The following is a 23,623-nucleotide window of genomic DNA, read 5'->3' on the forward strand; positions in this document are numbered from 1 at the left end:
GGTAGAGCAGATCTGAGCCCTTCATCCTCCAGCTCTACTTTATATATCTGGGCGTGTTCCCGAGGGCTGCTGAGCCCACCCATACAATCTCATATGCTTCACAGAAGTCGTGTGTCTGCTTTCATTTAGATCCATAAATACCGCTATTAATAAAAACAAACCATCTGACACAGATAGCAGATATATAATCTAAAGCACTCCTTAACACGTCTCAACACAACAGGTGATTTTGAATCGGTGAATCAATATGAATTGTTAAATTGAATTTAGAAGTGACTGTAAAAGAAACACTTTGCTTTCAAAGTAGGCATAAAAATGTAGACTAGAAGCAAATAGGACTGTATCAAAACCTGTTGTTGTTCTTGTTGTTTTAAAGTTAAATCTGTGTTAGTTTTCTGTAAAGTACAGAGATACTACTGTAAATTACTGTTAAGGGTGCAGATAAAGGTATGGCATGGTCATATTGATGATAAACTCCCCCTACTGGCATAACCAGTTAATGGACGGCAGTTTTGCTTTCTCTTTGGAGTGTTACAAGCTGTTGGTGAATAGATAAGATCCCTAAAGTTGCAAAGACTAAAGTCTCAAACCCAAACAGATATTCTTCACAAAAGTTAAGAGTTAACCACGCCCTCCTAAAACCTCTCTATAAAACACACCCACAAAACAACTACACCACTTTGTAAGAAGATTTGCATTACGCTGCCCAAATGTTCACGCAAAGAAATAAGCCATAACTTTGATTCTCGCTGTTGCAGCCGCTGCCATGTCGTGGAGATGCTGTGTGTTTCTTTGTGAAAGTGAAACTACTTTGTTTGGTCTTCCAAAAGAGGACATGACTAGAAATCAGTTAAGATTTATTTCAACACTGTTCCAGAACAGTTCAACCCAAATATACAGATGTGTGCAGCATTTTATGGAGGACCGTTTCCTGATCCTGGGAGAGAAGACTACAATGCTGGCTGTTCTGACTCACAGTCTGTAAGTACAAACCCGATTCCAAAAAAGTTGGGACACTGTACAAATTGTGAGTAAAAAAGGAATGTAATAATTTACAAATCTCATAAACTTATATTTTATTCACATAGAATATAGATAACATATCAAATGTTGAAAGTGAGACATTTTGAAATGTCATGCCAAATATTGGCTCATTTTGGATTTCATGAGAGCTACACATTCCAAAAAAGTTACAGGTAGCAATAAGAGCCCGGAAAAGTTAAATGTACATATAAGGAACAGCTGGAGGACCAATTTGCAACTTATTAGGTCAATTGGTAACATGATTGGGTATAAAAAGAGCCTCTCAGAGTGGCAGTGTCTCTCAGAAGTCAAGATGGGCAGAGGATCACCAATTCCCCCAATGCTGCGGCGAAAAAATAGTGGAGCAATATCAGAAAGGAGTTTCTCAGAGAAAAATTGCAAAGAGTTTGAAGTTATCATCATCTACAGTGCATAATATCATCCAAAGATTCAGAGAATCTGGAACAATCTCTGTGCGTAAGGGTCAAGGCCGGAAAACCATACTGGATGCCGTGATCTTCGGGCCCTTAGACGGCACTGCATCACATACAGGAATGATACTGTAATGGAAATCACAACATGGGCTCAGGAATACTTCCAGAAAACATTGTCGGTGAACACAATCCACCGTGCCATTCGCCGTTGCCGGCTAAAACTCCATAGTTCAAAAAAGAAGCCATATCTAAACATGATCCAGAAGCACAGGTGTTTTCTCCGGGCCAATGCTCATTTAAAATGGACTGTGGCAAAGTGGAAAACTGTTCTGTGGTCAGACGAATCAAAATTTGAAGCTCTTTTTGGAAAACTGGGACGCCATGTCATCCGGACTAAAGAGGACAAGGACAACCTAAGCTGTTATCAGCGCTCAGTTCAGAAGCCTGTTTAAACATTTGATTTGTCATCTATGTTGTATTCTGAATAAAATATTGAAATTTGAAACTTCCACATCATTGCATTCTGTTTTTATTCACAATTTGTACAGTGTCTCAACTTTTTTGGAATTGGGTTTGTATGTTTACATATGTAAGGGATTTGCCACTGATGATTTAAACATGAGTTTAGAGCAGTGTAGAATAGTGCTTGTTGTTTGTTCTTTCTCCAATCACAAATGCAGACATGGTTTTATGTTTATGCAGCATATGCAACGCAATGCATAAAAAGACAGAATGAGTCATTATAATCAGTAATTATGTCCCCACTGGATGCTAAAAATGCAACATTTGTAATGGGTTTCATTGGTTTTGTCTCGCTGTGCCCCAGTAATAGACAAAATCACTTATGGTGAAGGGCATAACACGCCACATAGAAACGTCGTCACACACTTGAGGTATTCGGCCAATCACAACACACTGGATAGCTGGCCAATCAGAGCACACCTCACTTTTCAGAGCGATGAGCCTTGTAAAAATCTACGTGTTTCAGAAAGGCGAGGCATAGAGGAGAAACAATAATGTACAGTATGTGGAAAATAATGTGTCTTTTAAACTTAAAGTGCATAAACACATTTCATTACACCAAATACACAAAATAATTTCCTTATTTTAGCAATTTCATATGACCCCTTTAAAAAGGGTTATTGTCTTAGTTATGGTAAATTTTACCACATTTTGCCCAGAGAGCTGTTTATTACATGAACTATCTAGCTTTCACAGAATGGCTAAATATCAGATCATAAACTTCTAAAATATTTTGTAGAGAAATAGTAAAAAATATATGTATTATTATGTAACGTTATTATGATCAAATATTGTTTAACTGTTTATAGCTGTAGTTAAAAAAAATAAAAATAAAAATAAAAAAATGTAGCAAAAAGACTTGGATACAAAAAAAAAAAAAGGATAAATGCTGGTCAGATGAAATCTGTGACTCTAAAGTTTGTACTGTTCCTACATATAATTTCACAACAACAGAGCACATATTGTCACCTAAAATAATAGTAGTTCTCCTCAGCTCAGCTCCAGTCGAGTGTCTTTCCTGTTGGGCATCATTTCAAGACAAGATGCCTTTTCATGACTGTACTCCACTCCATTCAAGCGCAGCGCTAGCTTGAAGGTCACTGCAGTAATAGTGTGGTGAAGTCTCTCTGGAATGGCACAAGATTTCTCTAATACTGACAGTCTTCTGTAAAATGTTATGAGAGTATTTTATATAAAGTCATCCTTGACAAAATATGACATGTTCTTTCAGAAAGTACTCAGACCACTTTATTCAGGTTTTTTTTTTTTTTTTTTTTGAATATAAATTAGCAAAGTTATCACAAATCTGTTTCTGCTGTGGAAAGTGGACTGATGTGAAAATGATGGTCTGAATGAGGGGTTTGTTAATTAAAACTTAAACCATGAAATCATTACTTGCAAAATAAACAATAACTGAAATAAAATATTAAAAAGCTTAAACTTTTTTCAGCTTGTTACTGAGGCAACACTTCCATTCACTTTATGTTAAAATAACTAAAAATAAACCAAATCTAAAATCTATTATAGGCCTATAGCTACTTCTGTCAGGACCACTGTCGTCAATATGACTTACGATTAGCAAACATTTTAGGTTTAGGTCCATGGCAGCCTAGCATGGACAGGAGCAGGGTAACAGAACAGAACCAACAGCAATGATAAATGTAGCAGATACCATTAATATTCCTCGAGATTATTTAAACATGATTCAGTGTTCTGTCTCAGTGATATAGTCACTGCCAAGTCCTGACTGGACGAGAGGAGGAGCTCTTCTACTTATTTAGTATCGTTTATTTTCTTTAATCGCAGCACTGTACACAGTGATTACTTTAAACACAGCTTTTGATCATTTTAAAGCTGAAAAGACAATGACAATAATAACATAATAAATACTGTTAATATGTACTGTGTACTGTAGACTTTACTATAGAAATCATTTTTCGTTCTAGGCTAATTATAGAGACTTAATTGACAACATTTCAGTAGGTTTAATATTTTAGGAGATTATAGAAGAATGATTAAATAATTACGTAATCACGTGTCCCTGAGGGTGTTCCGTGGAACGCATCACGATGACGTCACCCCGGAACTGACAGTAACGCGGCGGTGCTGCGATCACTGTAGAAATGTGCCAAAGTTTACCTCTGGACTGTCTGGTCAGTGTTTTCTCGCTTCTTCAGGATGAAGATTTAATCAGAGCATCCACAGTCTGTAAGGTAGGAGACTTAATAGAAACTTATTAGTAACTTATTAGTAAAGCAGAGGTTATAATATAGGCCTGTATCATATATATATGCTGCTGCTGAATAAAGAGGAAATGATGCCTGATTATTGGAATATTGACAAACATTCCATTTGCAGTGCAGTACATTTACATTTATAAATATGAATGTTTATGAATACATACAGCCTTGATGAGCATAAGAAAACATTCACAATCTTACTGATCCCAAACTTTTAAACAGCAGTGTATATATGTTATATATATTATATATTGAGTAAAATTTAAGCATTTTCAGTAGCGGTCAGACTTTTGGACGCCTCTACAAAAGACATGAAAATACACTTTTTGTTTAGGAGTGGTATGATGCTGCAGAGACGCCATGGCTGTGGAGGTAAGTCACATCTGTACAGGACAAGTGCATTCATCTTATGATGTGGAAGGGCTGCTGTCGCTGTAAACATGGCTGTTGTTCTGATGAGCAAATCCTCGTGTAGGAGAATGTGTCTGCAGAGATGGAGTTTCTGCAATGTTTCGCAGCTGCTCTCGGACGCGGGAACACACTCGTGGAAGGCTTATTACCTGCGCCGCTCTCACCTGGAGATGAAGATGAAAACAGGCAGGTCCTGTGCGGACTACACGTGCAAAAGCCTGCGAGGCCATAAAGGCAAGGGACCTCATCCTCAAGAGCTCAGCAAACATGTACACCACATGCACAATTATTAGTTATCAGTAAAAGAAAACCTGCTTCATAATTCTGCACACCTGAATATAAGGAGTTTTTCACTTCCAGCCTTCATGGACAATTATATATCACCTATAAATGATTAAATACAACATTAATAGTAGTTATTAAGATTAATGTGGTTTGGAATTGGTCAAATGTGTTTGGAAAAAAAATGTGATCAGAATATCTAATAGTTCTGCACGCGGTGTAGCTGTAACGCTGGTGTAAAGCACATCAGGAGCTGTTTTAGGTTCTGCTCCGTTGCTTCAGTCTGTCTGTGATTGCTCAGGCAGGGTTGTTGGTGTTGTGTACCTGGCTGGAAACGACGGCTGCGCAGATGTGTGGAAGCAGACACCAGTGGTGTGCAGTGCATCTACAGACGGCACCGTCAAAGCATGGGACATTCACAAGGTATCACAGGCATGAGACCTCATAAAAGTGTGCAGGAATGAATCTGGGTCTCAAGAAACGCCGGGGGAATATTTCACCCCAAAAGCAAAAGAAAGACTCATCATGTCATTTGATATTCCATGCAGGGTATTAGTTTATGGTCAAGCCCTGCTCAGAGCCCCATGCAGGACATCACGGTTGACCCGGGGCAGTCTGTTGTTGTGACTTCTGACAGCACAGGAGCAATCAAAACCTGGAAGGGTGCGACTGGAGAGGAGGTGGCCTGCTTCCAGTCTGGGTTCTCTAGGACCACACTGCTGTCATTCAACAACGGAGACAGATCTTTTCTCATGGTATGCTATCATGTACACAACCAAGAAGTCTCTTCTGCTCACCAAGCCTGCATTTATTTGATCCACAATACAGCAAAAACAGTAATATTGTGAAATATTTTTACTATTTAAAATAACTGCTTTCTATTTGAATATCTGTTAAACTATTATATATTCCTGTGATCAAAGCTGTATTTTCAGCATCATTACTCCAGTCTTCAGTGTCACATGATCTTCAGAAATCATTCTGATATGCTGATTTACTGATTATCAAAATTTATAACAGCTTGAGTATTTTTTGCTTTTCTTTTCAGGATTCTTTGATGAACAGAAAGATCCAAAGATCAACATTTATCTGAAATAAAAAGCTCCTGTAACATTATACTCTATACCATTCAAAACCTTGGAAACAGTATAATATATTTTTTGTATTATAGAAATTAATAGTTTTAAGGATGCTTTAAATTGATCAAAAGTGATGATTAAGACATTTATAATGTTACAAAAGATTTCTATTTCAGATAAATGCTGTTCTTCTGAACTTTCTTTTCATCAATGTAAGGGAAACAGGTCAATTTAGCTCAAAGGGAATCATTTAAGATTTTAAAGGGAATTTGAACAGAATCACTGTTTCACGGCTGATCACTGAAACGGCCAGCAATTCACTGAACGAGCCGTATAACATCAAATCTGCGCTGGATATTAATATCCAAAGTATAGTGAAAACACTAGTAATTAGCACAGTAACAAGATCAGCAGTTTAAGACATTAAAGGGATAGTTCACCCAAAAATGAAAATTATGTCATTAATGACTCACCCCCATGTCGTTCCAAACCCGTGAGACCTCCGTTCATCTTCGGAACACAGTATAAGATATTTTAGATTTAGTCCGAGAGCTTTCTGTCCCTCCATTGAGAATGTATGTACGGTATACTGTCCACGTCCAGAAAGGTAATAAAAACATCTTCAAAGTAGTCCATGTGACATCAGAGGGTCCGTTAGAATTTTTTGAAGCATCGAAAATACATTTTGGTCCAAGAATATCAAAAAATACGACTTTATTCAGCATTGACTTCTCTCCCGGGTCTGTTATGAGCGCGTTCACAGCACATCCGGTTCGCGAACAAATCACTCGATGTAACCGGATCTTCTTGAACCAGTTCACCAAAACGAACTGAATCGTTTGAAACGGTTCGCGTCAACAATAAGCATTAATCCACAAATGACTTAAGCTGTTAACTTTTTTAACATGGCTGACACTCCCTCTGAGTTCAAATAAACCAATATCCCGGAGTAATTCATTTACTCAAACAGTACACTGACTGAACCGAGCCAGATAACGAACGAAACATTGACTCGTTCTCGAGTCAAAAACCGTTTCTGTCGGACGCGTGCGATTCGAGAAGCGAGGAGCTGATGATACTGTGCATGCGTGATTCAGACTGACACACAGCGCGTCTGAACCGAACTGGTTCTTTTGGTGATTGATTCTGAACCGATTCTGTGCTAATGTTATGAGCGCGGGTAAACCGAAGGCTTGAATCAAGGGCAATCATCGCCAATGAAGTCATTACGTCGAGCGCAAAAGAACTGGTGAACCGTTTTCGGCAACCGGTTTATTGAATCAAACTGTCCGAAAGAACCGGTTCGCGGAGAAGAACAGAACTTCCCATCACTACTGGTGATCCGAAAACCGATGCAACCGGTTCTTGACTCGAGAACGAGTCAATGTTTCGTTCGTTATCTGGCTCGGCTCGGTGTTCATCTTCACTTCTCTCTTCACAGCAGTTCAGTCAGTGTACTGTTTGAGTAAATGAATTACTCCGGGATATCATTTTATTATAAATCATAAGCAGTGTCAGCCATGTTAAAAAAGTTAACAGCTTAAGTCATTTGTGGATTAATGCTTATTGTTGACGCGAACCGTTTCAAACGATTCAGTTCGATTTGGTGAACTGGTTCAAGAAGATCCGGTTACATCGAGTGATTCGTTCGCGAACCGGATGTGCTGTGAACGCGCTCATAACAGACCCGGGAGAGAAGTCAATGCTGAATAAAGTCGTAGTTTTTGATATTTTTGGACCAAAAAGTATTTTCGATGCTTCAAAAAATTCTAACGGACCCTCTGATGTCACATGAACTACTTTGAAGATGTATTTATTACCCTTTTGGACGTGGACAGTATACCGTACATACATTCTCAATGGAGGGACTGAAAGCTCTCGGACTAAATCTAAAATATCTTATACTGTGTTCCGAAGATGAACGGAGGTCTCACGGGTTTGGAACAACATGAGGGTGAGTCATTAATGACATAATTTTGATTTTTGGGTGAACTATCCCTTTAACTTGTGAGCACAAAACACAAGATACTTCTCTTTTCAATATAAATAAGGCTTTATTAGATAAATCTAAGACATATAAACTAATCTAACACATAAGCACACGCACTCACACATTCACACAAGTTGCAGGAAGATAGAAAGTTAGAAAATAATGAGTTTAAAAGAATGAAAATGTGAAATCCCAAGTTTACAGCAATACGAGAAATTGCATAGACATTAACAACCATCAATCACTTAATTAACCCTCGCATTGAGTTCATCAATTAGGTTAAAATTATATTAGATAACACCAGTACAGATCAGAGTCTGGAGGTACGTTACTTGTGATGCCTGTGTAACGGGGTTCCCTTTGTTGTCGCTGAAAAGGGGGTTTCCCGAGGTTGCTGATTGGCTGGAAGTTCAGTAGTCGTTGAAGTGACGTCTTGGGAAGCCCGTGGTTGGGCGTAGGCTGAAGATGCAGAGTTGTGGGCTGGTTGTAGTTGAACGGGCACTCGAGGTCAGACTCGGAGACACGGCGTTACAAAACTTAACTCAGAACACGAACTCTCAAACGGAAAAGAAAAGAAGTAAAGTTTGACGAGACTAGGTGGTGTTTCTTCTCATCGTGGCTAAGTAGCAGCAGGCGTGCAGGCCGAAGCACGCTGGAACGGCGCTCGAAGAACGCTAAAAGTGATTACAAAGCATGACTAAAAGCAGGCTAAAAGCCGGCATGACTGATAGCAAAAGCTAAACGCAAGCTCAAAGCTAAAGCTAAAAGCAAAATTTGATGGTGTCCTGAGTATTTAAACTGGCCTTTTGGCCACACCTCAAATGTTGTCTTGACCAATTAGATATTGTCTTTTCTCGGTGTGTTGCGATGTTTGTCCCACCCATTCATAAATCATATGTTATCTTATCAAGCACGAGGTCCGAATTTTCCCGCTCTTGCAGGGTATAATTTGGACATGATTCTATAACAAGAATATGATACATTTGATAAATAACTGATGGTCAGAAACGTTTCAAGCAAGAAGATTCGAACACACACATACTAAACATGAATATGATCCCTTAAGCTATTCAAGAGTTATTTAAAAAGACATACACAATAAGTGATTAGAAACATTAAAGTCAAATGTGTGGGTTACATGTATGATATGAAGTTGAGCAATGGACTGATATCCATTTAGAAGTCTTTTTTGAGTTCATTTTGGTGGCATATATGCATTGGAAGGCATTCTCTGTGCCATTCTGGGGAGAAAGGATATGTCCTGTGAAGACCAGAGGGGTTAACAGGTCTCCTTAGGAATTTCAGTCTGGTTTTGCTAGGTGGGGGGAAGTCAATCCAACGATCTTGTTTACTCTCATGGCTTTACATGTGAGGGTCAGACTGTCCATCTCTTCGATTACTTGCCCCAAATTAGACAATCTCTTCTTCGAATTGAAATTGTCAATAATTGTTCTAATGGTGTTAATGTTGAAAGCTGTTCTCTGAAAGAGTTAGTTGGTTATCAGACTGTGGTGCTGGGAGTTGATTTACAACATCCTGCCTTTCTGTGGAATTCGGCTCATGTTTCAACCAGGCTCCCGATCGAATCTTTAATTTGTCTGGTTCACGCTACATCAAAGAAACCTAAAAAAAAAATTATACTCAGCTGTTTTCAACAGAATAATAATAATGTGTTTTTGAGCAGCAAATCATCATATTAGAATGATTTCTGAAGATCATGTGACTCTGAAGACTGGAGTAATGATGCTGAAAATACAGCTGTGCATCACAGAAACAAATTACATTTTAAAATATATTCAGATAGAAAGCAGTTATTTTAAATAGTAAAAATATTTCACAATATTACCGTGTTTGCTGTACTTTGGCTCAAATAAATGCAGGCTTGGTGACTTCTTTGAAAACATTATAAATGTGAGTGTTCAGAAGCGTTCGACTGGTCGTGTCTGAACAGACTGCTCAGTGTGAAGTCACAGTGAATGTGTAGTAAGTGTGATCTTGTGTTTGTAGGTGGGAACTGTCCTAGGGTCTCTGGTGGTCTTGACCTGCCCTGCGCTGTCTGAGGTCTCGAGGCACGTGGTGTGCGACTCCTTCAGTTTAAACCTCCTCCGCTCATCACCAGATAGAAAATGGATACTCGCTGCCTCCAGAGAAAATCTTGACTTGAGGCCGAAGGTAAGGCGAATGCTCCCAAATCTGATTTCAGTCCATTTCATTGTTGGAACAGATGTGAAACAGCACAGCAGTACGGTTCCAGAAATAAATCAATATAAAGCTTTCAAACAGAGCAGCCATGTGATGTATAGTTCTGCAGAAACCTCAAGAGTGTGTCATTGCAGCTTCATTCGTCAAAAATGGTTTAATAGTCAAATTCTCAGTGGAAGAAAGTAGACTGTTCATAGCAATCACCCACGGACTGTGACTGAGATACTTTTGATATGAATATGTGTGTGGAATATTTTATGATAACCTCCAAAACATGTAGATTTAATTACTTCTAGTCATTAGTTTGTCAGACGTACTGTCGTTTTTATTTGATTTTGCAGTGCTGCAATCCCTCAACAAAAACCCAATAGGATTTTACCTTTGGCTTCTGGATTTCTGACCAACAAAAATATATTTTTCTTAAGCGTTTTGTTCATCACAATGATCTTAAACCACAATGAATTAAAGAGAGATAAACAAGTAGACTATAAACTATATAAAAACAAATCTAGACTATGAAGAAACGACACCATGGTCACATGACTTTAACATCACCATCATTAAGCTCTGACAGCTCTTTGTCCTGAAAGTTTGAGTTTGATTGGTTTGCAGGAGCATGAGGCTGTGAAAGTGAGTAGATGAGTTTATCTGTACGGTGTGATGATGTTTAATATCTCTGACAACCTCTGCACCTCTGTTTAGCAAACTGATGAATTTTATGCTGTAGAATAAATGGTGAAAAGACCATAAATTCATTCAGAAACCCACTGAGTTCAGGTCGAAGTGCTAAAATGCTAACTCATCCCTGCATCACAATATTGAGCTGGTGTGTGTCTGGGGAGGTTTTCTACAGTGAGAGTGTGTGTCTGGCTGCTGAAGATGAGGAGCGTCTGAGTCAGAGTCTGCCGGTCGCTGGCTGTTGTGCTGCCGTGTTTCTGCCGTCTCAACCCGCACGGCTCGCACTCATCCACTCCGACGGCCGCTTCAACAACAACACGCTCTCAGTCTTTGACCTGACCCTGAAGGAGTCCAAATACAAAAAGGAAACACAAGGTTGGCCTTAAAAATGTATTGTAACACGGGGATATTTGTAGCAATAGCCAACAATACATTATATGGGTCAACATTATCCATTTTTCTTTTATGCCAAAAATCATTAGGATATTAAGTAACGATCATGTTCTGTGAAGATATTTTGTAAATTTCCTACTGTAAATATATCAAAACTTAATTTTTGATTAGTAATATGCATTGCTAAGAACTTTAAAGAAGATTTTCTCAATATTTAGATTTTTACTTAGACCCTCAGATTCCAGATTTTCAGATAGTTGTATCTCAGCCAAATATTGTCCTACTAACAAACCATACATCAATTTAAAAGAATTGACCCTAATGACTGGTAATGACTGGTCCAGTCAGGTCACATTTTTACAAATGTATTAGGAATGATGCAGTAACCTCTGCTGATACAGTATATGTCATGCCTTCTCATTTTAGCTCAGCAAGTCGCCTCTTTTCAGGTGGCGCTAAGCCATCGTTCGGACGTCATTCTGGAGGCGAGAGGGAGCAGCACTCTTCTCGTTACAGACGGAAACCATCTGAAGGTCTACACGATTAAAGGAGAACTCATCACTAGTTTTGAAGACCATTCACAGCCAATCACTGCTCTTTGTGTGGTAGGCTGATCGACCGTTCAATATCAGAACTCTCCCGGTGAATGGTTTCACTTCTGAAGATGCATTGTGCTGATCTCGCAGGACAGTTTTCGGGTGGTGACAGCATCTCGTGACCTGTCTCTCAGAATACTGACCTGGAGAAGCGATCCAGTGCATGGGCATACACTCCAGAGCCAGTATCAGCTGCTCGGAGGCTCCATCACAAGATCCAGGTACAGCTGTCACGGAGCATTTGTACATGCACAGTGTTTTAACAGGTAAATTTACCCTTTTTATATATATTTCCAGAGGATTCACCAACGTTGCCTGTGATCATTCGAGTATTGTGGGCTCTGTGGAGTCAGTGGATGGAAACGATGTCCTGAAGGCTTATACCTTTGATTTCTGACCTAAAACCACCAGATGTATTCAGATCTTTTGTACTTACTGACCAGATCCATGTATAGCATGATAGAGCCAAAGATGCTTACATTAAGAACTAATGTTTTTCACACAGGTATGATTGTTTGCAAAAAATAATATCACATATTCACATCTTTGTTAATGTAAAATGAAGATGAAGATTTAATTCCTAGTTGTGTGCAATCTAATTATTTTTATTACAAATAATTGTACAAACATGGTACAAAAATGAGAGTTGCAATGCTTTTCAAGTATTAGCACTATGGCACATAACATACAGTTTACATCAAACAATTCACCATGTAAAACACATTTTCTAACATCTAAAAATGGGACATTATAATTCAGTCTATCTGTGGGCTAAATCACATGCTGGATTCTTCATCTGAACCGAGAGCTGAGGAACAACCAAAGAAATGTGTGGAGCTTGTCTTTGACGTTGGACAAAGATGTAAATAAACTCATTCTCATTGTAGTTAACTGTAGTTTAGTGATTGTTGCATGTGATTGACCTCAAACTCGTTCCTCAAACGATGCAGAACAAGCTTCAAGACCCCGTTCATGATTTTGTGGACGCTCTTCCCACCATCTGTGTTTTTCATCTAAAGAGAGCACCACGGTAAATAAAAGTATTCATTTAAACATTTCAGGACCTCTCAGAATGACACACAGTACCTTTGTGAAAGCTTTTGTCGCTCGCTCCAGGAAAGCACTCTCGATTTCCTCAGTTGTTGTCAATAAATGAGCGAAACAGTCCAGAATGCACATCACCGTTTCTCTTGAAGCCTGAAGATGGTAATAATAACAGATTCACATCATGGAACAAAGTTCAAATGTACTCATGAAATGCCTCTTGTTAGTCATATTGAACCATACTAATCTAAAGTTTAAAAGAACAGCTCTGATATTTAAATCTTACCCTATCTAGGCAATTGAGCACAGTTTGGGGGTCCTGGGTGCTCTGTTAGTGTGTGAACATCATGAGCTGAGATGATTGGCTCTTTGAGCTGCTCCAGCCAGGACCACATGATTCCAGACAGAATAAATGGGTCTTTTTCCAAACACAGTCGCTCCCACGCACCTTGACGATTAAGATCTGCCTGCGGAGAAGAATTAACAAATACAGAAAATCTAACCTAAGCTTTCTGAGAGTAAGATAAGTACATGATGTGAAGAGATTGTTGTTTGGCCCGAGTAGACAACAACTAGGTCCATCATGCAGAGCTGCCTGTCTTCTGTAAGCAGGCTAAAACTTTACATGCTGAAGTCATTGAAAGGACTGGGATGCACAAAAGTAGGCCACATAAACCCCTGACCTGTTGGTCACCAACTAGATAAAGCATTATATTAACACAGAAAATGCTGAATTGATAGTGCATATTATTGCACTTTTGTTCATTTTGATTGCTTCCATTGTCCTCATTTGTAAGTTGCTTTGGATAAACGCGTCTGCTAAATGTAAATGTAATCTTTAATGAAGAGGAGGTCTGGACCCGAGCATGAAGTAGAACTAAGAAGCCATTCAGTCATGCAACCTCTCTAAAATGTTGAAGAGACAGTGGCAACTTCATCTCCTAAAAAAAAATGAAAATAGGCTGCAGTCTTATCTGAGACCATACACCAAACATAGATTCAGGTCACGAAGACACCAAGATCAACACTCCAAATCTGATGGGATCAGGGTTGCCAGGTTTTCACAACAAAATCCGCCGAACTGCTATGCAAAATTAGCACACTGGTGTTTTGAGGGGGTCCCCTGGTAAAAATCGCATTCCGGTGGGTAAAATACACGTTTTTTGGCGAAGTTTCCCTGGTAAAACTCGCATTGCAGGGGCTAAATATCATGTATTTGGGGTCGCTTCAACCCGCGGACATGAAAAACAACACGCGGCAACAGTGTTAAAGTAGCCCAATTCCACAGGAAACCTGCAGACTTGGCAACATTGGATGGAATATAAAGTAAAGTGTAAGTAGCGATAGACTACTACTAGAAAAGTGAAAATAGCATATTTTCTTTGTGATAGATGATGTTTACACTAAGTGAAAATAAAGTGCAAGTAGTTATAGATTCTTTTTTTTACACTGTTAAAATATCAGGATTTTCTGCTTTAGTACTTATTGCAAATAGTGGCAATTATATCTGCACCTCAGTATTGTAGTACAAAAAAGTATGCAATAATAAGGTATTGAGTGTAAATTATAGTTTATTTCAAAATATTACATGGATACCACCTTATTGGGACATTAAAGCCCTCCCTACCCCTATCCTAAACCTACCTGATACTTTATTTTAAACTTTTTGATTATTTTCTTCATTTTTATTACAAAATAAATGCCATTCTGATGAGATTTGAAAACAGAGAAAAAAGGGCAAAAGGCGGATTCGTACCCAGGTTGATTGAGTCAAAAATGACTACAGCACGCATTTAATTATCTACACCACTGGAGCTGATGTTAGAGCGATCGTCTGTTGTATTGTTGACGAGCCCCAATCACACGTCGATGGGTGGAGTTAATGTAAATAGCCTCTGCCAACGAGGCGGGCCATTTGCACAGTGTAAATAGACACTCTGTGAAGTGAATTGTAGAGCAGTTTCCTCTAAAATGGAGCGGGTATCTCAAAAACAATGCAGCAATGATGGACACTCATGTCTGGAGGTGTGGGAGATCTGAAGCACCTAAAGACACCTCTGCTCCTCAAACACACCCTAGACCAGGGATGGACAACTTCGGTCCTGGAGGGACCTGGAGTGTTTAGTTCTGTCCCTAATCAGACACACCTGCCTGTTATTTCCAAGCAGTTCGGTTGGACTTTTCAGATGTGTTTGATTAACGGGTTCAGTTCTCAGTACCGACAGGAACTGTAGGTGGGAGAAGTGAATGAACATCACTCTCTTCCACCCTCAAACCCATGATTAATGGTGCTCAACTCACTTTACTTTGGCTTGGTTTGCTTTTCCACAGCAGTTTAGTACTGCTTTAAAATGGGTGGGATTATAGACTGATCGTTTTAGTTGTGCTGCCACCTGATTAACTGACCACGATAAAGCCAATTGATTTTTCAAGTTGCATGCAGTGGTTGGTTAAAGCAAGTCGTTTAAAAAGGACATGCAAACAAATGATACTACAGTGGCTGTTGCTGACTATTTAAATCTAGAGGGTTTGATGTCTTGTGTCGCAAATCCAATGACACTGGCAGTGATGAATCTCTCTGACCAATCAGTGATCTGCAGAGTTTGCTAGTCACATTTTAGTATAAGTACGGCTTACGTGGAACCTCAACCAGGTACAAGCTACTGTATGCAATGGAAAACCCCCAAAACTGAGCCGTGCAGTGCAGTGGAAAAGCACCATTAGGTGCCCCTTGGTACACCTAACCCCCAGTAGGCAGCAAAAATGGTGTGGTATATGTGCACTTAGATGGGATAAATGCAGAGCACAAATTCTGAGTATGGGTTGCCATACTTGGCTAGAATGGCTACACGTCACACCACTCTTAGGTATTGAAGTAAACCCTGCAGGACTGTGGCCCTCCAGGACCAGAGCTGCCAATTCCTACTTTAACTTTACAGGATTAGTTACTTCCAGAAAAAATCCTGATAATTTACTCACCCCCATGTCATCCAAGATGTTCATGTCTTTCTTTCTTCAGTCGAAAAGATTAATTAATTTTTTGAAGGTTTTTTATTTTATTTTTAAGAAATCAAGGTTTCCATGCAGCTTCAAATGGCTCTATATGATACCATCAGAGGAATAAGGTTCTTATCTACCCAAAATGACATTTTCTAAAAAAATAAATAAATAAATCTTGCACCAGCTCTGCGATACTCGCTCATGACTTTGCATTACTTAATCACATAAGAAAGATCATGCATGACGTAGGCAGATGTAGTTCTGAACTCTATCTGATTTTCTCCTGCTACTTTAAAATCGTCATTGTTTTACTTTTTTTTTTTTTTTGTCAAGGGCGTTTGATTTAGTCTTTGCACATTTGCTTTGTAAACACTGGCTTGGTATTTCTGCCTACATCACACGTGACCTCTCCAAAGTGATTTTTTGACTGAAGAAAGAAGGACATGAACATCTTGGATAACATGGGGCAGAGTAAATTACCAGGAAATTTTTTTTTTAATTGAGAATGGGACAAATTTAAAAGTGACAGTAGACATGAAGCATATAAAAATTAACAAACAACATAGGGATATACCAAAACCAAAGACAGATATAATAATACACCCTCAATTTAATACTCTAATACATCTTTAATACTTCTTAGTAAATCAGTACATGCACCTACCTGGCAAGTAGACACCTTCTGAATTTGCTCCTTCTCTCCATCCTTCTCAAGGTCTACCGCAAGGGACTGAGCCACCAGGAGGTGACGCGACTCCAGAGACAGCTCGGACTGGACGGTGATGAAGGGCACCTCCGAATGCTCTTTTTCATTGAGTTGAGCCTCGTCAGGGTCAGAACTTTGCTTGCAGTCTTTCCTCCAGTAGGACAATATTCTGGCGATGTTCGTTGTGCTTTTCTCGTCTGAAATGCCTAAAGATTGGCTTCGCTGCAGGACAGACTGCCTCCTTGTTTTGAGCAGTAGAGATCCTTCTGTCTGGTCCATAAGTGTTTTCAGCTCCCATATATTGCTGGTTGAGCTGTAGATGGGATTGCCCTTACAAGCCCCCAGAGAAGGAGTGACGTAGTTCTGGGAAACACAGTTGAAAGCTCCCAGCTGATTGCTGATGGTAGTTGAGTGGATGCTGGCTAAAACCCCGAGAGGGTTATCCGAGAGGTTTAAAGACGCTGCTAACCTCTGGAGGTCAGACTCGCTGTAGCTGAGGCTCTTACGGACATAGTAAAGAGGTTGTGTGTTGCCTCTATTGGCTCTGGGTAGACCTGGAAGACGTGGCCTGATCAGAGTCATCCCATTTCCCAAAATCTCTCTGTTTAACTGATACACTGAACTCTCGTTGAAAGATTTCTCTACCACAGATGTGACGTCAGGAACCTCGACAATGTCCTCCTCGATAACCTGGCGATTCTCTGCGATGTCCAGTAGGAGTCTGCAGATGAGAGTGACGAGCTTTGGCACGTATCTCAGCTTCCGAGCCTCGTAGCCATGCAGTATATATTTCTGGCGGCTCAAGTATTGTGAAAGAGTAACAGGTGGCGCTCTAGGCTCAGCGTTAGCAAACACGTTCCTTAGCGGAATCAGGAACTGAGCAAACTGCCTTATGCACTGGAGCTGTCCTCTAGTCTGGATCGAGTTTGGTCGTTTGCTTCGAACTAACAGAATGGCTTGGTCTGCTGTCATCTGTGTGGTGAACAAGAAGAAACAGGCCAGCAACACACCTATGACAACAACACGTAAAAAGAGTCAGTATCCAGCTAGTGTACATATGGTATTGTTGCAATTTGGTTGCAAACACTTAAGTGTAGGTTACCACATGATTGAAAACTGTTTTTATTTTATTTTATTTTTTTTTACTTGAGAGGACAGTCAGTGAGAGACAGGGGTCAGGAAAGCATTCCTGTAGCTTGAACAGTAGAGTATGGCACAAACATGCCAGGGTCATGGGTTTGATTCCCACAGAATGTATGAATTGAAAAAAATGTTTTCATGCAATAAAAGCTTCTGCTAAATGCATATATGTAAATGAAAGGACCACATGCTGGGGCCCTTATAATGTTGTCAAGATTTTTCACATAAAAAACATCATAATTAAGAAGTAACAGGCTATTTTCTGTCCTGTTTTTAACCCCCTCATCAGAAGCTCTGTATGAATAGGTCTGGAGGATTGTAGACTCAGAAGTAAACGCCCACTGCTGTGATCGGCTAATAGTTGTGTGTGTTTGACAGCTTACATCCTTCACCAGTGGACAGGGCTGGACTGACAATCTGGCATACCGGGCAAATGCCCGGTGGGCCGACGCACTTGGGGGCCGGTCGATATAATATGATTTTTTTTTTTTTTTTTTTTCAATTGGCCAATGACCGGCCCATAAAGCAGGGACAGCGGCCCATTGGTTCATTCATGGTCTGGATCTTCATTAATCATATTAAAAATAAAGTTCATCCACTTTTTCCTAATGTTGGGATCAGAAGGAAGGCAACACAAACACTGTTTTTCCACGGCTTGACACTGAACAGCTTCTTGTCTTCAGAGCATCTTTATCGTTTGATTTCTGCGTAGACCTCGCCACTCTCGTAAACACTACACATGCGTGAATCTGTGGGCGGGGCTAAACAGGCATTGATGTAGAATCAGTGGGCAGGGCTAAACAGGCAGTGATGTAGAGTCGGTGGGCGGTGCTAAACAGGCAGTGATGTAGAGTCGGTGGGCGGTGCTAAACAGGCAGTGAGGTAGAATCGGTGGGCGGGGCTAAACAGGCAGCGATGTTGAATCGGCGGGCGGGGCTAAACTGGTAGTGATGTAGAAACGGTGGGCGGGGCTTAACAGGCAGCGATAGGCTTGTTTGAGATGAACAAAATCTGCGCAGAACCGATCACCAGTGATCACCGCGAGATGCATGCCGGTTAGAAAAGCGTCCGAGTTACGTCCGCCTTGCTCTGATGTCATGCTGACGTGTGCCTAAAAACTCTCGCGACGGCGAGGCGGCTGTGTCAGATTGAGCAGATGAGCGCAGTTGCTCTCCACCGACTGCGCTATTCAAAAGCATGATGGGAAACGACCGAGTGACGACACAGCTTAAAGCTCATTGGTTCAGACAACTGTGATGCTGCGTTCTCTTCTAAAAAATTTTTTTTTTTATCTGATTTCATGTGATTATGTATTTAAATTATGCACGAATCTTCCCAAACACTATTACAGTGCGATATCTGTGTGAGATATGTGATTGTTGTCATATTTTCTATCAAAATCTAAAATACATGTTTGTATTAAAGTAAAAACGGAAGATAAATACGGCTTTCGTATGGAATTAAATAGCAAGCACCTTGAGTGTCTTGTTTATCATTTTTATTTTCATATAAAAGCAACAGAACTGAAATTATATCATGTTTATTAGCAACACAGCACGTGAGTGAGAATAACGCGATATCTGCCTTTGATCTCGTAGGTATCTGTTCCACTTCGAGAGCTCAGAACTGTCCGTCTTGACTGCGCTTATTTCACTCCTCCCCTCACTTCAGCCGCCTACTCTCGCCTACATTTCAGGCGAGGCGAGGCGCATCTCAAACAAGCCTGATGTTGAATCGGCGGGCGGGGCTAAACTGGTAGTGATGTAGAATCGGTGGGCGGGGCTAAACAGGCAGCGATGTTGAATTGGTGGGCGGGGCTAAACTGGTAGTGATGTAGAATCGGCGGGCGGGGCTAAACTGGTAGTGATGTAGAATCGGTGGGTGGGGCTAAACCGGCAGTGATGTAGAATCGGTGGGCGGTGCTAAACAGGCAGTGATGTAGATTCTGTGGGTGGGGCTAAACAGCAGTAATGGAGAAGCAGGTGTTGATCTTCTGTGGAGGCAGTACTTATCCACACTAATACATCATAGAGTAGAACATTCCACAAGCTGTTGTTTTGGCAGACTGCCTTCAATATAAGCTGTTAAACTAACAAGTAATGATTTCTGAAACTTACAGGATGTTTTTATAGTACAATGACCTCTTATATGTCAAAAGATCAAGGGAACTTTGGTTTCTCAGTTCATGACCCCTTCAACTAAAGCAACTTACGGCAGCATTATTATCCAGATAATCCCTCTGGAGTAACTGCTAAGTGTGCTGCTTGAGGACACAATAATAATAGATCATGGCTGCTTGTAAGGATCAAACCAGCAACCTATAAATCAGGTATGTTTTTTAAATTATAAATATATTTTAACATATAGAACAGAACTGTACCTGTTCTGCCAAGCCCTGCATGACAGTGAACAGCCAGCTTGCCTTCTTGGATGGCAAAACACATGACTTTCACCATATCCAAGATGGATGTGAGAGACGCCACACCATAGTCATTCCATCTAAAGTTGTAGAAATATACTAAAATAGAGCAACAAGAGTACCTTTACAACCTGAAAACATAAGAACAACTCAATGTGTCAAGAAGATTCTTTACATTACACAGGGAAAGTACATATCGAAAGTTAGTCGGAATCAGACAACGTCACTCACTGCCAGCCTCCATGAATGTCTCCGGTCGGTAAGTGAAGCCGCTCTCGGGATCGAGCGGGTTTCCACAGCTGGCATGTTCACCAGGGCACTGGAGGTTAATCACGGTCCTCAAACCACATTAACATGACGAAACAGCTAATTATAAAAGTGTACCAAACACATACTCCAAAACCAGATTTATTTTTTGCAATCATCAGTTTTACCTCAAAAACTGGTCTATTATATCAAATTTTTCAATGATTTCGGTGGAAGGGCGGGCCATGGCCAGCAGATTGTCTGTGATCCTAAAAAGAAACAGAGAAGCTATGAGTTGAACTAATCCAATCGCACATGCTGTTATTGCATAAAACTTGTTAAAGTTGACATTTTTGGGATGTAAAAGCAAGCCTTTGATGATCGGTTGATTTTCTGAAGAGGAAACATTTTGGGGGAAAGAAACTCTTTATTTTTGTAACTCTGTTTGGCATACAGAAAAATGTGCTGGGAGAAGCTTTGGTTCACAAGACTGCCAGAGGCTTAACCTCATTTGGTAAAAGTCATGTTTAAGTAAGCAGGTGTAAGTGCATGCCGTGTACCAAGACGAGTAGATTCCTCTGATGGCCTGGTCGTCTTCACCCCAGTGTGAAGGGTCCTCGTACTTGCAGGCCAGTCCACCACATCCCATGGAGCACTGCATACGGTAGGGGATCACATAACACAGCGCCTCTCGAACCATTGTGTATTTGGCTCTGGGAACCCTGGAACCCGTCACTTTAAGAATCAAACAGACATGATCTACTTAGTAACTCAGGAGAGTCTGATCACTCTCAAACTGTCTGAAGAGTTTCCTCGGGTGAGCAAAACCATTCACCAACTAATGAGTTCTGCAATATAGATGTCAAACAGACATGTAGATATGGGAAATCTTTGTTGCTTTACTGATTACATTAGGAACTTAAAATGTCTTTAAAATGTAAAAGGCGAGAGGACAAAGTCAAACATAGTCAATTAATAATCATCAGAATGATGTTAAACTATTACACCATTTTATTAATCAAGGTAACTGTAAGTTTTTGCCATTCCTTACCAAAGTCCATGATACTTCCTCCTCCATGGCAATATCTGTTTGGGCACAGGATAAATGAATTAGCTCTACAGACGTCAACGATTCAGTAAGATTTACTTGAATCTGTTGCTTATACTCCGCAATTACAGCGGCATTTATTTGATCAGGAATACAGTAAAAACAATAAGATGTATTTTCAGCATCTTTACTCCAGCACACGATGCTTCAGAAATCATTATAATTTGCTGATTTGATGCCCAATAAACATGTCTTATGTTATTATCAAAAATAGTTTGCTGCTTATTTTTTGTGATGAGTTTCTCCCCAGTTATTATTAATGTAAAAATGATATATACATTTTTAACTAATACTAATATTATACCTTTCATTTAATTTTCTTTTTTTAATTGTTTTTGGTGTGAAATGTGAAATGTTCCAGCCATCCAAAACCTTCTCAAATCAAGGCTATAACCTGTCTTCATTCAAAACATAATTGCATTTTTAATTAATTCACCATTATCTCACCTGTACACATTGGATTTGCTGTTCAATGATATTGTCTCAGACTAGAGAATGAGCTGATTATTATTACTCACCCAAAAACTGCTAGAGAAATTCAACTTTACTTTCTCTTCGATCCATTGAATCCACAGCTGAATAGATAACGTGTCCCTCAATCATACACTCTAGAATCAAAAGCAAATGACACGATATCATTTATTTTGTCCTGCTCATTTTCAAACAGTAAGTGTCTGAGTGAATTCTGCTGTTCTGTGCTCACATCAAGCCAAAGAGTGAATAAAGCAGCTGGAGGTTTACCACCTAATCCACTTACTCCTGAAATAGCCCATTCTCTGACCGCTGACCTCACAGACACACAGCATCATCGCTCAGAGCTGCACTCCAGTGATTCCAGTTATGATTCCAAAAAAACAAAACTGTCTCGTTCTTCATTTATTTTTAAACTTTGACTTTTCAGCAATTTTTCCAAAAATTAAGCTGCTTAAAAGACATTTTCAGCAATCCCAACATTTGTTTTTGTTTTGGTTTATGGATCTAAATTAATTCTAAACATGCTAGTTACTTGCTAATCATCCTAGCAACATGTTAGCAAAATGTCAATCATGCTAGAAACATGCTAGAAAAATGCAAGTTACTTGCTAATCATGCTAGCAATTTATTCGTTTTTTAATGCATTATATATTTTAAAAGCCCTTGCTATGTGTACTGCATTTAAGCTAACTGAGACTTGTTATAGCACTTGTGTATCATTGCTCTTTTGGTGATTTTGATTGCTTCCATTAGATAAAAGTGTCTGCTAAATGACTAAATGTAAATGTAACTTCAACCCACCAAAAAGCCAGTAACTGAAAACGTCAATGAGGTGAGGCTCTCAAAGCTTTGCAAACTGATGGACTTACAGCCAATCTGATTAAAGCAGAGTCTCCTAAGTAGAAAGTTAAACAGCTGACGCACTGCTGCTCCACTGAACCTGACTGACTGCTCATTTAGATGATGACACGTACAGGGAGACGATGCATACTTTAAATGAATAAAAGAACAGTTCTGAGGTTTTATTGTTTATAGATGACATTATTAATCATTAAATTGTGCAAACCAGTATCAGAAACCCTGACTGGCCCTCTTAAGTGTCGGTGCATCATATTCTCCACAAGTGCTATAATAATCATATCAGTACAGGCATCATAGCAAACGGATCTGTCCACTCAGTTCACCTAAACAGCCGTCTGTTTTACACACTTAAGATGAAGAGGAAACTCACCGTAATGACACTGAAGCACTCTGCTCTGCTCTAGAACAAGTAATATTCAGTTTTCATGAAAGGTCTCAGAGAACGATACTGAAGGAATGCATGCAGAGCCATCTCTCTGGATGTGAATTAAACGTGTGTTACAGCGAGGACACAGATTACTAGGGTTTACTTGTTTCCAATAAAGTCTATCATCAAACTCTGGGCAAAGCCGGAAAATCACATTAAGGGCTTCAGTGGTGAGATTAGTGTGTCATTGAGCGTGCCCTCAAACTCATCGTGTGACACATTTACACGGCTACAGAGGGCTGCTTATTTTATATTAACAGCTCAGACTTGTTTTAAAATAATGGTTATGAATCTGAGAAGGGGAAAGTGCTCAGTACTGACTGTCCCTTAATCACTGAACAACAGCAT

The 23,623-nt window shown here is 39.8% G+C and overlaps 2 protein-coding genes across 2 annotated transcripts; one reads left to right on the forward strand and one right to left on the reverse strand.

Annotated features, from left to right (window-relative positions):
• The first annotated feature begins 4,038 nt into the window (after positions 1–4,038).
• Positions 4,039–12,736, forward strand: LOC109083445 (F-box/WD repeat-containing protein 12-like). Its single transcript, XM_042750737.1, has 10 exons — positions 4,039–4,192; positions 4,554–4,591; positions 4,695–4,864; positions 5,214–5,335; positions 5,461–5,667; positions 9,989–10,153; positions 11,026–11,236; positions 11,681–11,859; positions 11,941–12,071; positions 12,148–12,736. The coding sequence occupies exons 1-10, from the start codon at positions 4,103–4,105 to the stop codon at positions 12,245–12,247; spliced, it is 1,413 nt and encodes a 470-aa protein (XP_042606671.1). The 5' UTR covers positions 4,039–4,102; the 3' UTR covers positions 12,248–12,736.
• On the reverse strand, positions 12,728–22,277 carry LOC109083437 (protein tyrosine phosphatase domain-containing protein 1-like). The gene is given in 11 exon segments (XM_042750736.1): positions 12,728–12,863; positions 12,937–13,047; positions 13,181–13,220; positions 13,222–13,361; positions 16,559–17,610; positions 20,121–20,258; positions 20,391–20,509; positions 20,594–20,674; positions 20,966–21,140; positions 21,457–21,491; positions 22,032–22,277. Coding segments are annotated over 10 exon segments (1,992 nt in total). The 5' UTR covers positions 21,467–21,491; positions 22,032–22,277; the 3' UTR covers positions 12,728–12,737.
• Positions 22,278–23,623: the final 1,346 nt, after the last annotated feature.

The sequence above is a fragment of the Cyprinus carpio genome, chromosome B23 (genome assembly GCF_018340385.1).
Source record: "Cyprinus carpio isolate SPL01 chromosome B23, ASM1834038v1, whole genome shotgun sequence".
Taxonomy (NCBI): Eukaryota; Metazoa; Chordata; class Actinopteri; order Cypriniformes; family Cyprinidae; genus Cyprinus; species Cyprinus carpio.